The sequence below is a fragment of the Zootoca vivipara genome, chromosome 10 (genome assembly GCF_963506605.1).
Source record: "Zootoca vivipara chromosome 10, rZooViv1.1, whole genome shotgun sequence".
Classification (NCBI taxonomy): Eukaryota; Metazoa; Chordata; class Lepidosauria; order Squamata; family Lacertidae; genus Zootoca; species Zootoca vivipara.
The window spans coordinates 69,543,296-69,556,512 of record NC_083285.1 but is presented as its reverse complement, the minus strand read 5'-3'; the positions used below and the strand labels follow the sequence as shown (position 1 = coordinate 69,556,512).

The following is a 13,217-nucleotide window of genomic DNA, read 5'->3' as shown; positions in this document are numbered from 1 at the left end:
TTGCTTTTTGCAACGTTTTTTGGGGGGGACTGGGGAACCCACTTTGCAGCTCCCTCCCCCACTCCCAACCGTCCTTCCCCCCCCCAAAAAAATCCTCCTCTCCCCTCCCCTCCCGGCATATCCTTCCCTCACTCCGCCCCTACAACCCCAAATCCCCTCCCCAATATGTTGCTCCTCCTCCTTGCCATCCAGCTTCTGTTCCGGGATGGGGGTTTGTGTGATCCCCCCCTCCCAAACTGCCTGCTTCTCCCGGAAGTGGAGCTTCTATGCCGGGTTGCTCCTCTGCGCCGTAGCTCTCGGGGCGCGCGCTTTCGGAAAGGGGAGGAGGCGCGGCAGGGGAAATCCCACCCCCCCGTGGGAAAGAGAATCGGGAACGAGGGAAAAGAGGTAAAGGGGCCGCGGGGGCGGGGAGAAAAAGACGCAGAGACCCCCGCCAGCTCCCCAGAGCGCCTTTCGTGGGTCCCATCGGCAGGGCCTGGATCCCTGCACGCGAGCTGCGAAGGGGGCTTTCCTTGGCCCCTTTGGCGCCTTGGCAGGGGGGACATGGGGCGCCCACCCAGGGGGGTCCCCACGAGGACCCCCCCTTGCCCCGTTTCCCCCACGCAGGGATCCCTGAGAAAGGCGGGCCATGAAAGGGTTAACGGGCGCGGGGGACGCCTGGATAGAGACCCCCGTGTAAGGGGGGTGTCCTCTGGATGGAGAGATGGGGCGCGCAGGGCGAGGGGAGATCCAGGGAAAGAGAGGGGGGGTCGAGGAAGTGGGGGGGAGCATCCCTGGGGCAGGGAAGGGCAGCATTGGTGGGGGGGGGGAGAGATAGGGTAGTGGACGCCTCGGCTTCTCTATCCTGGCCAGAGAGGCGACCAGAGAGGGATCCCTGGAAAGCGGGGGGTCCAGTCCCCCCCACCCCTTCCTTCCTGCAAGTTCCATCCTCTTCCCACCCCATAAGCCCCCATAAGCCTGCCCAGTCCAACCATTGGTCCCCCTGGAGAGGAGAGGAAATCCCCAGAGGAAGAGGAGAGGGAAGAGGCCTTCTCCAAAGCGGCTCTTTGCCAGAAACCTTTTCCTCTCTCTCAGGCTTCCATCTTTAAGTGTCTTTTCCACTGCCTGGTTCATTGAGGATGAGGATAATGTACACCTGTCATCAGAAACAGGGGTGCAGAGTCCGTGGAAAGACGCTCAGGATTGATATAGAAGTTGAAAGCATTTCTCTTCCTCTTATTGTAGGCAGTGACAGAGAGTGACTGACAAGCTGAGATTCTTTCCAGTCAAAGGACCCATTTTCATGATAGACAGTGCCTGTGGCTGGAGGCTCTACACACAGGGTGTGCCTATACGGGCCAAAGACTGCCAGTATTAGCACAGGTGAGGTATGTGCAGTACGAATTCCAAAATAACTACAAAAAAAATCACAATATAATAAGAATGATTGTAGTATTTATACCCTGCCCATCTGGCTCCGTTTCCGCAGCCACTCTTGACAGCTTACAGAACATATAAAATACAGGAAAACATCAAACATTAAAAACCTCCCGATATAAGGCTGCCTTTAGCTTTCTTCTAAATGTCAGATAGTTACCCATTTCCTTGCCCTCTGCCTGCTTCCCTGTAACTTCGCTTCTCACTGGGGGGGGGGGGGGAGGACCAGCAGAAGACCCTCGAAGGAGGACCTCTGTCCAGACTGAGCGATGGGGGTGGAGACGCTCCTTCAGGCCTACATGACCGAGGCTGTTTAGGGCTTTAGGTTGCAGATCACAATGATCTCCAGAACAAGTCCGACGTACACTTAGCAGAGTAAGAAAAAACGCTCAGAGATAGCAAAAAATTCCTTCAGCAAATAAATTTATTACTGAAGGCAAGGAAGCATAACAGGATTCCATGCCTGAAAAATGCAACCACGGCAATTGAAAGGTCAGCACCAGCTGTGTGAATTGTGCTCAGAAATGTACTGGGAGCCAGTGAATATCCATTAGGACTGGTGTTATGTTGTCTCAGCGGCTGCTCCCATTCAGTTGCAGTTTACAAGTTGCCTTCAAAGGTAGCCCCATGTAGCGCATGACAATAGTCCAAGCGGGAGATAACCAGAGCATGCACCACTCTGGGGAGACAGTCGGCAGGCTGGTAGGGTCTCAGCCTGTGTACCAGACAGCTGCCCTGGACCCAGAACTGACCCTAACCCCATTCAGGACCAGGGAGTCCCCCACACCTGCCCGTCCTCTGTGCCCCCAACACAATGCTTCAATCTCTTAGCCACCATCCATCCTCCAACCGCCTCCAGACACTCACACAGGACCTTCACTGGTTCCAATTTAAAAGAGAGGAAGCACTGGGAATCATCAACATGCTGGGGAACACCCAGCCCAAACCCCCTGATGACCTCTCCCAGCAGCTTCATATAGATATTAAAAAGCAGGGGGGAGAGGATGGAGCCGTGAGGCACCCCACAAGTGAGAGCCCAAGGGGCCTGAGCACTCATCACCCATCACCACTTTTTGGACATGGCCCAGGAGGAAGGAGGGGAACCACTGCATAACAGGGCCCCCAGGGTCCAGAAGGATACCATGATCAAATGTCTCCAAAGCCACTGAGAGATCTAGCAGAACCAGGAAACAGGTTTTCCCTCGGCCTCTAGCCCTTTGGAGATCATCAGCCAGAGCAACCAGGGCAGTTTCAGTCCCATTATGAGGCCTCAATCCCGATTGGAAGGATAATGGGGGCAGAAGCTTTCCCGGTCATGCAGCTCACAAAAGGTCCAGGCACAATACTTTCATTAGCTTTGAAGGGGCCATTGGTTACTTGGTGGTCTTTTCTTCAAAAGACCAATATATTGAATACTTTTTCAGTGACGTATGATGTAAATAGTGCTTCTGTTTCCTTATTCCAAATAGGAGAGACTTTGATAAACAGGTCTGAGTTCATCGCTCCGCCTGAAACTGCTGTGTTAGCAGCAATGGAAGCCTGGGCAGTGTGGTTGGGGGTCCTGGGCTGCCTAGAACCCCTCCTCAGCCTGTCTGATATGGTCCCAAGGAAGGCAGAGCAGAATGTTTGGCACCAGTTTGGCTGCAGGAGTTCCTGGACGGAGGTGTGCAGGACAGCATCCAACGGTCTTAGAGAGGTTCTCCTCCAGAGCCTTTTCTTCTCCTGAGGATAGCCCACGAGGCAGCGAAGGTTTAGGATCAGGGTTTTCCTTCTCAATGGGCTCCCTTCCCCGGTTGACGAGCCCCATCTTCCCTTCCCTTTCCTCTGCAACATGGACAGAATCTGCCTTCCTGACTGTGAGATTCACTATTGTTCTCATCCTCTCCATCCACCAGGGCCTGCCTTCACCTGCAGCAGAATTCCCCAACCCACCAAGGATTTGAGACCCATCAGCTATCCTCACTTTGGTTTAGCCGGCCAGTTGAAGCCGTTGCTTGGATCACGGCCCCTGTTACACGCTGACAGCTTCTGGAAGCCACAGGTGAGCGCTGAGTGCAGGGTGGGGACCAAGGGTGGATAACTTACCTTAAAAGGTGCATGACATGTCCCCCACCAAAAGTACTACCGCTCCCCTAATAGCCCAGGACACCCTATAATGATGATATTTAAGATGGATCAGGAATAAATTCATATCTCAAGATAACACAACTTCAGGTTGCTAATGAGACAATACTGCGTATTTAAGGTTGACGTTTCCACTAAGTACAGTTATTCATTTGCCTTTAATATCCTGCGTCTCAGTGTCACAAACAGGATAGTCCTGTGTCAGAAGACAAGATCAGGCAGCACATCATCATTATAATGAACAATGGGGGTGGGTGTTTCCACCTGGGATTCCCAGGCTCCAACTGCTTTCCTTCAGCTTCTCCTGCTTTCTCCATGCAGTGTGAGGCATGTAGACGGAGGTCCATTTCCAAGAACATCAGCTTTCCTAAGCACCCATGCAGCTGACCCCAAGCGCCAAGCCTTGTCACTAGTTCTCTGACTGACCCAGAACACAGTCCCTGGAAAAGACGTAGACCTGGGTCTCACAGAATGGTCCATATGGACCTCCTGAGGCCAATGGGACTGTGCAGGGGATTCATGAAAATCTAGAGGGGGAAACGGGGTGGATGGAGGAATGATGAACCAGAGAAAGAGAGGGCCTGTTCATTGATAGAGAGCAGCTGATGATTGATGACTATGAAAGGTTCCTGGTGCATTGCTATCATTTGATGACATTGCATCTTCATTTCCTAAAAGCTGGGAACATGTGTAGGAGGTGGGGGAATGTAGGAGACGTTGAAATAAGAGAAGGTGCTAATGGCGCTTGGTGTGCCCTATTTTCTGTGTTCTCTTCCTTGAAACCCAAACAGGACTTCTTCTCAGCCCACCCTGAGGAAAGTGGTGGAGAAGAGAGTCAGAATTCCAGGGGACCGGGCACCTTTCGTTTCATTAGGAATAGACATCAAAATGTGTGAAATGTGTAATATGCTTCGCTGAATGAGCACAAATAGCTCACATCAACTATCTCAAAGAGCGAAGAAACCATTTAAAGGTATGGAGAGTGGAAAGAGTTTTAGTGAGAATGCAACCCTTAGAACACAGCAACGGGTTCACACAGGGGAGAAACCATTTAAATGCATGAAGTGTGGAAAGAACTTCACTTTCAATGCATCCCTTAGAAGACATCAACGGACTCACACAGGAGAGAAACCATTTAAATGCATGGAGTGTGGAAAGAGCTTCAGTTTAAATGCAACCCTTCGAAGACATGAACGGACTCACACAGGAGAGAAGCCATATAAATGTATGGAGTGTGGAAAGAGCTTCAGTCAGAGTGGACACCTCAGTATACATCAACAGACTCACACAGGGGAGAAACCATTTAAATGCATGGAGTGTGGAAAGAGCTTCAGTTTAAATGCAAACCTTAGAAGCCATCAATGGACTCACACAAGTGAAAAACCATATAAATGTATGGAGTGCGGAAAGAGCTTCAGTCAGAGTGGACACCTCAATATTCATCTACAGACACACACAGGGGAAAAACCATTTAAATGTATGGAGTGTGGAAAGAGCTTCAGTTTCAATGCGTCCCTTAGAAGACACCAATGGACTCACACAGGAGAGAAGCCATATAAATGTATGGAGTGTGGAAAGAGCTTCAGTGGGAGTGGAGACCTCAATATTCATCTACAGACTCACACAGGGGAGAAACCATTTAAATGTTTGGAGTGCGGAAAGAGCTTTAGTCGGAATAGAGAGCTTAAATTACACCAGCGGACTCACACAGGTGAAAAACCATATGAATGTATGGAGTGCGGAAAGAGCTTTAGTGATCATAGATACCTTAGAATACACCAACGGGTTCACACAGGGGAGAAACCATTTAAATGCATGAAGTGTGGAAAGAACTTCACTTTTATTGCATCCCTTAGAAGGCATCAATGGACTCACACAGGAGAGAAACCATTTAAATGCATGGAGTGTGGAAAGAGCTTCAGTCGTAGTGGACACCTCAGTATACATCAACAGACTCACACAGGGTACAAACCTTTTAAATGCATGGATTGCGGAAAAAGCTTTAGTAGCAGTAGAGCCCTTAGAAGACATCAACGGACTCACACGGGTGAAAAACCATATGAATGTATGGAGTACGGAAAGAGCTTCAGTCAGAATGCTGTCCTTAAATTACACCAGCGGACTCACACGGGTGAAAAACCATTTAAATGTATGGAGTGTGGAAAGAACTTCAGTGGGAGTGGAGACCTCAATATTCATCTACAGACTCACACAGGTGAAAAACCATATGAATGTATGGAGTGCGGAAAGCGCTTTAGTGAAAATGGAAAGCTTAGAAGACACCAACGGGTTCATACAGGGGAGAAACCATTTAAATGCATGGAGTGCGGAAAGAGTTTTAGTGAGAATGCAAGACTTAGAACTCACCAACGGATTCACACAGGGGAGAAACCTTTTAAATGCATGGCGTGTGGAATGAGCTTTAGTCAGAATGGATACCTTAAATTGCACCAGCGGACTCACATAGGGGAGAAACCACATGAATGTATGGAGTGTGGAAAGAGCTGCAGTTGCAATGAAACCCTTAGAAGACACCAGCGGACTCACACAGGGGAGAAAACTTGGAAATGCATGGAGTGTGGAACAAGCTTCAGTAACAGTGGAAACCTTAGAAGACATCAACGAACTCACACGGGTGAAAAACCATATAAATGTATGGAGTGTGGAAAGAGCTTCAGTGGGAGTGGAGACCTTAGAAGACATCAACTTACTCACACGGGTGAAAAACCGTATGAATGTATGGAGTGTGGGAAGCGCTTTAGTGATAATGGAAACTTTAGAAGACACCAACGGGCTCACGCCGGAGAGAAACCATTTAAATGCATGAAGTGTGGAAAGAGCTTCACTATCAATGCATCCCTTAGAAGGCATCAACTGACTCACACAGGTGAAAAACCATTTAAATGCATGGAGTGCGGAAAGAACTTCAGTTTCAATGCAACCCTTAGAAGACATCAACTGACTCACACCGGTGAAAAACCATATAAATGTCTGGAGTGTGGAAAGAGCTTCAGTCAGAATGCGGGCCTTAGATTACACCAGTGGATTCACACGGGTGAAAAACCATATAAATGTATGGAGTGTGGAAAGAGCTTCCGTCAGAATGGTGACCTTAAATTACACCAGCGGACTCACACAGGTGAAAAACCATATAAATGTATGGAGTGTGGAAAGAGCTTCCGTCATAGTGGACACCTCAGTATACATCTACAGACTCACACAGGGGACAAACCTTTTAATTGCATGGATTGCGGAAAAAGCTTCAGTATCAGTGGAGACCTTAGAAGACATCAACGGACTCACACGGGTGAAAAACCATAGGAATGTATGGAGTGCGGAAAGAGCTTTAGTCAGAATACGGGCCTTAAATTACACCAGCGGACTCACACGGGTGAAAAACCATATGAATGTATGGAGTGTGGAAAGAGTTTCAGTCACAGTGGACAACTCAATATTCATCTACATACGCACACAAGGGAGAAACCATTTAAATGTATCGAGTGCGGAAAGCGCTTTAGTGAAAATGGAAACCTTAGAAAAAAATCAACAGATTCACACAGGGGAGTAACTACCATATTTTTCGCTGCATAAGACGCACTTTTTCCCTCCTAAAAAGGAAGGAGAAATCTCTGTGCGTCTTATGGAGTGAAGGCCCGCTTGCAACAGCAGGCTTGGTGTGCCTTATGGTCTGGTGTGCCTTACGGAGCGAAAAAATATGATAATTAAATGTATGGAGTGCAGAAAGAGCTTAACTTTCAATGCAACCCGTAGAAGACACCCAACAGGTTCACACAGGGAAGAGGCCATTTAAATATATGGCATGTGGACAGAACTTCACTCAGAGTGGAACCCTTGATTTACATATACAAACTTGCACAAGAGACAAACCATGTAAATGTCAGGAAAGTAGATAGAGGGTCAGTCCTAGTGGAAGTTCTACATCAACAGACTTATGAGCAGGAAGAACTTTAATAGTTTAAACCGTACAAACCCCTCAACAACTCAAGGAGGAGAAGCAGTTTAAATGGAAAGATTTGCAGAAAATGCTTTAGTTACAATGGAGTGTTTAAGAAACATCTTGGGACTCTCAAAAGGGAGAATCCATTTAAATGTATGGAATGTGGGACCTGTTCCTCTCAGAGTCCACTTTTTTCTTCACAGCAATGAACTCAGCAGGAAATCATTCTTAAAAGCATGATGTGTATGTAAAGTTCTTGTGTTTATATGTAAAACTGAACAGTAATGAAATATTGAAGGCAATGTCTCACAATAGTGAGTATAATTTTAGGTGTAAGATACCTTTTGATAGAGAGGGGAAATCTGAATTGCTGGTGGGGAGTGAGGATTAGGGCTGGGCGATATACTGATATCTCATCCAATACCAGTTTCTAGACCACATCGTGATAACCTTTGAAAAACAATTGATATGGCAATAAACCGTGAATCACAGCGTGTGTTTCTGGGATGTGCCTGGAAGCAGCCGGCAGAAAACTTTGCTTCGTGAAGCCCCTGAAGATGCCAAGTTGCTGACTTCCCTCCCAGACGACAGGAAGCGAAACACACACCTCCATTGCCCTGTGTCGTTCCAGCCTCTTTCCTCCCTTGCTCCCTTCTGCTGGTGTGTGTGCCTGACTTAGTTATCCTGTGTGGTGCATTCTTTTACTGCTGAAACTGGATTTGCTCTCAGGAGCTAAATTTTGTGCCTCACTGGGGACGCAATGAGAACTGTATGCCTTGAAAGCTCAGAAACTATGACTGAAGAAGTCCTACTTTCCCTGTGTGTGTTTTTGACCTCAGTGTGGGAATTGCTCTACATGTGGCCCCTATCCCACTACTTGGCTCATGCCCTGGAGTTGCTCTACTCAGGCATGCAAGACAGGTGTGTGTGTGTCATACTGGTTTTTGCACCAAACTCTGTCACCCCACCACCACCACATGATCTCCAAACACTGCTTCTTCACCAGAACATTATCCCCGCTCCCTGCACGTTCCGAAGAAAACTTAAAATTCTGTAATTTAATGGGAGATTCCCTGCCCCTAAGCCTAATTGCAAGAGGGGGAAGGAGGGACTGCAGGTACCAGGGAAGTCTCCTGGGGGGTCCATCTTCACTCATGAACCCCATGGGGCAGCCCCAGAGCTACTGCTTATTCTGGGGTTTGGGGAAGATGGAATTTTTCCATAGTCCCAGAAGTTATTATTTATTTATTTTATTTATTTTTTTAAAAATCTTTTATTTATTGAATTAAACCATTACATATTCTTTGATACATATACCACCTTGAAACACTTAAACCATTAAATATTAATTTACACTTATATATGTACATTATTTACATTATTTAAACTAAACAAAAATATACTAGATTGTTAAGTCCATTAGTCTAAATTCAAATAAACTAAATCATATAAACACAGACTTCCCCTCATTCCCCGATGCAAATTGCGTCTATAACATTGAATGCACTTAATACTTCTTACCCTACTCTTACTAAAAATTTCCAGTACTTTCTTATAACATATTGTGCCATATTTCCCTATTTCATAATATAGCGGAACCTCGGTTTATGAACACCTCGGTTTACGAACTTTCGGTTTACGAACGCCGCAGACCCATCTGGAACGGATTAATTCACTTTCCATTACTTTCAATGGGAAAGTTCGCTTCAGTTTATGAACGCTTCAGTTTAAGTACTCAGCGGACCGTCTGGAACAGATTAATCCACTTTCCATTACTTTCAATGGGAAAGTTCGCTTCAGTTTATGAACGCTTCAGTTTATGAACAGACTTCCGGAACCAATTGTGTCCATAAACCGAGGTACCACTGTATATGGTTTACACAAGAGTCATTCTAGTGCTGCCATAGAGATTATGTTGCTATTGTCTTTTTTTAGGTATTTCTTGAACATATCCCATTTTTGTACAAATGATTGTTTTGTATTTCCCCTTAGTTGGGCCAGTTCTGCATAATCTAATAACTTGTTCTGCCCCCCCCCCCACTGTTGGTATTTTTTCACCTTTCCAATTTGATGCAATTAATAATCGGGCAGCGGCTGTTGCATATAAAAATATTTCTCTTATATTTTTTGGGGATGTCACTACTTAAGATTCCGAGAAGAAAAGCCTCTGGTTTCTTGCAAAAGTTATGAAGATCTTTTTCATCTCATCATAAATGAGATTCCAAAACTCTTTAATTTTTCGGCAAGTCCACCACATATTGTACATACCTGTATCTCCTTTTGTTTCTCCGCACCGCCAACATTTATCTGAGATCAATTATACATCTTGGAGAGTGTTGATGGTGTAAGGTACCATCTGAATTGCATTTTCATCATGTTTTATTTCATTGTATAACATGCCGTAAAGTTCATATTCGTTTTCCAGAGGGCTTCGCATTCACTCATCATAATGGTACGTCCGATGTCTTGTGCCCATTTAATCATTACAACTTTCACCTCCTCCTCCTTGACTTCCCAGTCAAGGAGGAGGCGGTACATTCTGGAAACAACTTTGGTATTTTTTTTAGCAGTTCTTTTTCTAACTTTGAGGATTCATCATTAAATCCATTGTTTTTGGTCTTGTTTAAATGTCTCAAAGAGCTGGTGGTATTCTAGCCATCCTGATAGTTGGTCTTTTATTTCTTCGTATCTCTTTAATTTTATTTGATTGTTTTCTTTTATTAATAATGAATTATAAGTCAGCCAGTTTCCTTTCATATTTTTCTTTTTGACTGTCTTTGCTTCTAAGGGAGAAATCCAACGTGGAGTTTTTGGTTCCAACAGGGCTCTATATTTTGCCCATACTTTAAACAATGAATTTATTCTTATGTGATTTGTAAAACTTTTGTGTACTTTAGACTTTTCATAATTTGGATAGGCATGCCAACCAAAACTTAAATATTGCCCCACAATATCTAGTACATCTGTGTTTTTAAGTTGAAACCAATATTTTATCCAAGAGAGGCATGCTGCTTCGTAATATAATTTTAGATTCTCAATAAGTAAGTTATGTTTTATCCTCTAAAACCCCTAACAAAGGCATGCAAGTCCTTATATAGACATTTTGAAATTGCCCACCCTGGAGCCCAAGACTGTCCCCAGAACCATCTTAAATACATCACAGAAGGGGTATAGCCCAAGACTGCCCCCAATACATCATACCTACATCAGAGGAGGGGCAGACTACAACAGAAATCTGGGTGTGCTATTTTTCTCCTGTCTGCCAGGTTACCTGATTGGATTACCTGGGCATCAGGGCCTATTTTTCCCCCTTATGATAACTACTCAATTCCTGAATACAGGTCACAGGTCACAGGCTCACCCTATTCATATCTTAAATGTGCCCTTAAGACAGGATTTGTGAGCAAAGAGACAGTGGGGAGGTTTCCCACTTTCACCTTGCAGAGAAATATTTGAGGTCCATTTGGGAGGGACAAAATGGTTCCAGGACTTTTTCCGTGGGCTTCAGACATGTGGTGTTTGTGTGTATACACAGTGAGGGGAAAAAATATTTGATCCCACTGCTAAATTTGCCCATTTGCCCTCTCACAAAGAAATGACCAGTCCATAATTTTAATGGTAGGTTCATTGTAGCTGTGAGAGACAGAACAACAACAGGAAAAACACCAGGAACCCAGAAGACAAAAGTCACTGATTGATGTGCATTATAATGAGTGAAATAAGTATTTGATCCCTTTGCAAAAGATGACTTAGTACTTGGTGGCAAAACCCTTGGTGGCAATTACAGAGGCCAGACGTTTCTTGTAGGTGGCCACCAGGTTTGCACAGATCTCAGGAGGTATTTTGTCCCACTCCTCTTTGCAGATCCTCTCCAAGTCAGTAAGATTTCGAGGCTGATGTGTAGCTACTCGAACCTTCAGCTCCCTCCCCAGATTTCCGATGAGATTAAGGTCTGGAGACTGGCTATGCCACTCCAGGCCCTTAATGTGCTTCTTCTTGAACCACTCCTTGGCCATGTGTTTTGGGTCATTGTCATTCTGGAATACCCATCCTCGACTTGGCTGAGGGAAGGAGGTGCTCACCCAAGATTTGATGATACATGGTCCCGTCCATCGTCCCTTCGATGCAGTGAAGGTGTCCTGTCCCCTTAGCAGAAAAACATCCCCGAAGCATAATATGTCCCCCTCCATGTTTGAGGGTGGGGGTGGTGTTCTTGGGGTCGTAGGCAGCATTCCTCCTCCAAACACGGCGAGTTGAGTTGATGACAAAGAGCTCGATTTTGGTGTCATCTGACCACAACACTTTCATCCAGTTCTCCTCTGGGTCATTCATATGTGCATTGGCAAACTGCAGACGGGACTGTACATGTTCTGTCTTGAGCAAGGGGACCTTGCGGGCTCTGCAAGATCTCATTCCTTCATGGCGTAGTGCAGGCATCCCCAAACTGCGGCCCTCCAGATGTTTTGGCCTACAACTCCCATAATCCCTAGCTAACAGGACCAGTGGTTGGGGAAGATAAGAATTGTAGTCCAAAACATCTGGAGGGCCGAAATTTGGGGATGCCTGGCGTAGTGTTACCAACTGTTTTCATGGTGACTATGGTCCCAGCTGCCCTGAGATCATTGACAAGTCATCCCCCCCCCCCTGTGTAGTTCTGGGCTACTTCATCACCGTTCTCCTGATCATTGAAGCAAAATAAAAAAAATCCTTCCAGTAGCACCTTAGAGACCAACTAAGTTTGTAATTGGTATGAGCTTTCGTATGCATGCACACTTCTTCACCAGACCCTTATATATAGGGAGAGGGTGGGTAGGGGTATTATTCAGAAGGGTGGTGGGAATGGGTGATTGGTTGATAGGTGTGGTAAACCTGTTGTCAACTGTTAACATTTTATTTTATTTTAATCTTTGCTGGAAGCCGCCCAGAGTGGCTGGGGAGACCCAGCCGGATGGGCGGGGTACAAATAATAAATTATTATTATTTTTATTAACGACTGCAATTGGTCTTACAGGAAAAAGCAAGGGGTGAGATGGCTAATGTCTCCGTAACACTAAAAATAGCTATATCATGTATAATGAGATAAGAATCCAATGTCTCTATTCAGACCAGGTCTCTCCATCTTTTTAAGTTTGGTAATAAGTTGCAATTCAGCAACTTCTCCTTCCACTCTATTTCTGAAATAGCTCCTGATCATTGCAACTCCACGAGATGAGATCTTGTATGGAGCCCCAGACTGAGGGAGGTTGGCAGTTATTTTGTGTTTCTTCCATTTGCGAATTATTACACCAACTGTTGTCACCTTCTCACCAAGCTGCTTGGCAATAGTCTTGAAGCCCAGTCCAGCCTTGTGCAGGTCTACAATCCTGCTCCTGACATCCTTGGACTGCTCTTTCGTCTTGGTCATGGTGGCTACTTTGGAATCTTCTGGATTGATTGCTTCTGTCGACAGGTGTCTTTTGTACAGGTACTGTAACGAGCTGGGATTACAGGTAAGACCTCTCCCTTACAGCAGGTGCTTCCATTACATACAGTGAAGATACCAGGTAGCCTGACATCTGGCTGGTTGATAGGGGATCAAATACTTACCGTATTTCACTCATTATAATGCACACCAATCTCTTACTTTTGTCTTCTGGGTTTCTGGGGGTTTTCCTGTTGTTACTCTGTCTCTCACAGCTACAATGAACCTACCATTAAAATTATGCACTGGTCATTTCTT

General features: G+C 45.7%; 1 protein-coding gene across 4 annotated transcripts; it reads left to right on the top strand.

Moving 5' to 3' along the window:
• Positions 1 to 258: 258 nt before the first annotated feature.
• On the top strand, positions 259 to 13,166 carry LOC118090873 (zinc finger protein 850-like). 4 transcript variants are annotated; one of them, XM_060279276.1, is made up of 4 exons: positions 280 to 387; positions 1,225 to 1,362; positions 3,312 to 3,457; positions 4,332 to 13,166. In XM_060279276.1, exon 4 carries the CDS (start codon positions 4,459 to 4,461, stop codon positions 6,859 to 6,861), a length of 2,403 nt encoding a protein of 800 aa, XP_060135259.1. In that variant the 5' UTR covers positions 280 to 387; positions 1,225 to 1,362; positions 3,312 to 3,457; positions 4,332 to 4,458; the 3' UTR covers positions 6,862 to 13,166. The 4 variants fall into 4 exon arrangements, with proteins under 4 accessions (XP_060135262.1, XP_060135259.1, XP_060135261.1 ...); XM_060279278.1 differs by having other exon boundaries at positions 1,225 to 1,367; XM_060279279.1 differs by lacking the exon at positions 1,225 to 1,362 and having other exon boundaries at positions 259 to 387.
• The last annotated feature ends 51 nt before the right edge of the window (positions 13,167 to 13,217 follow it).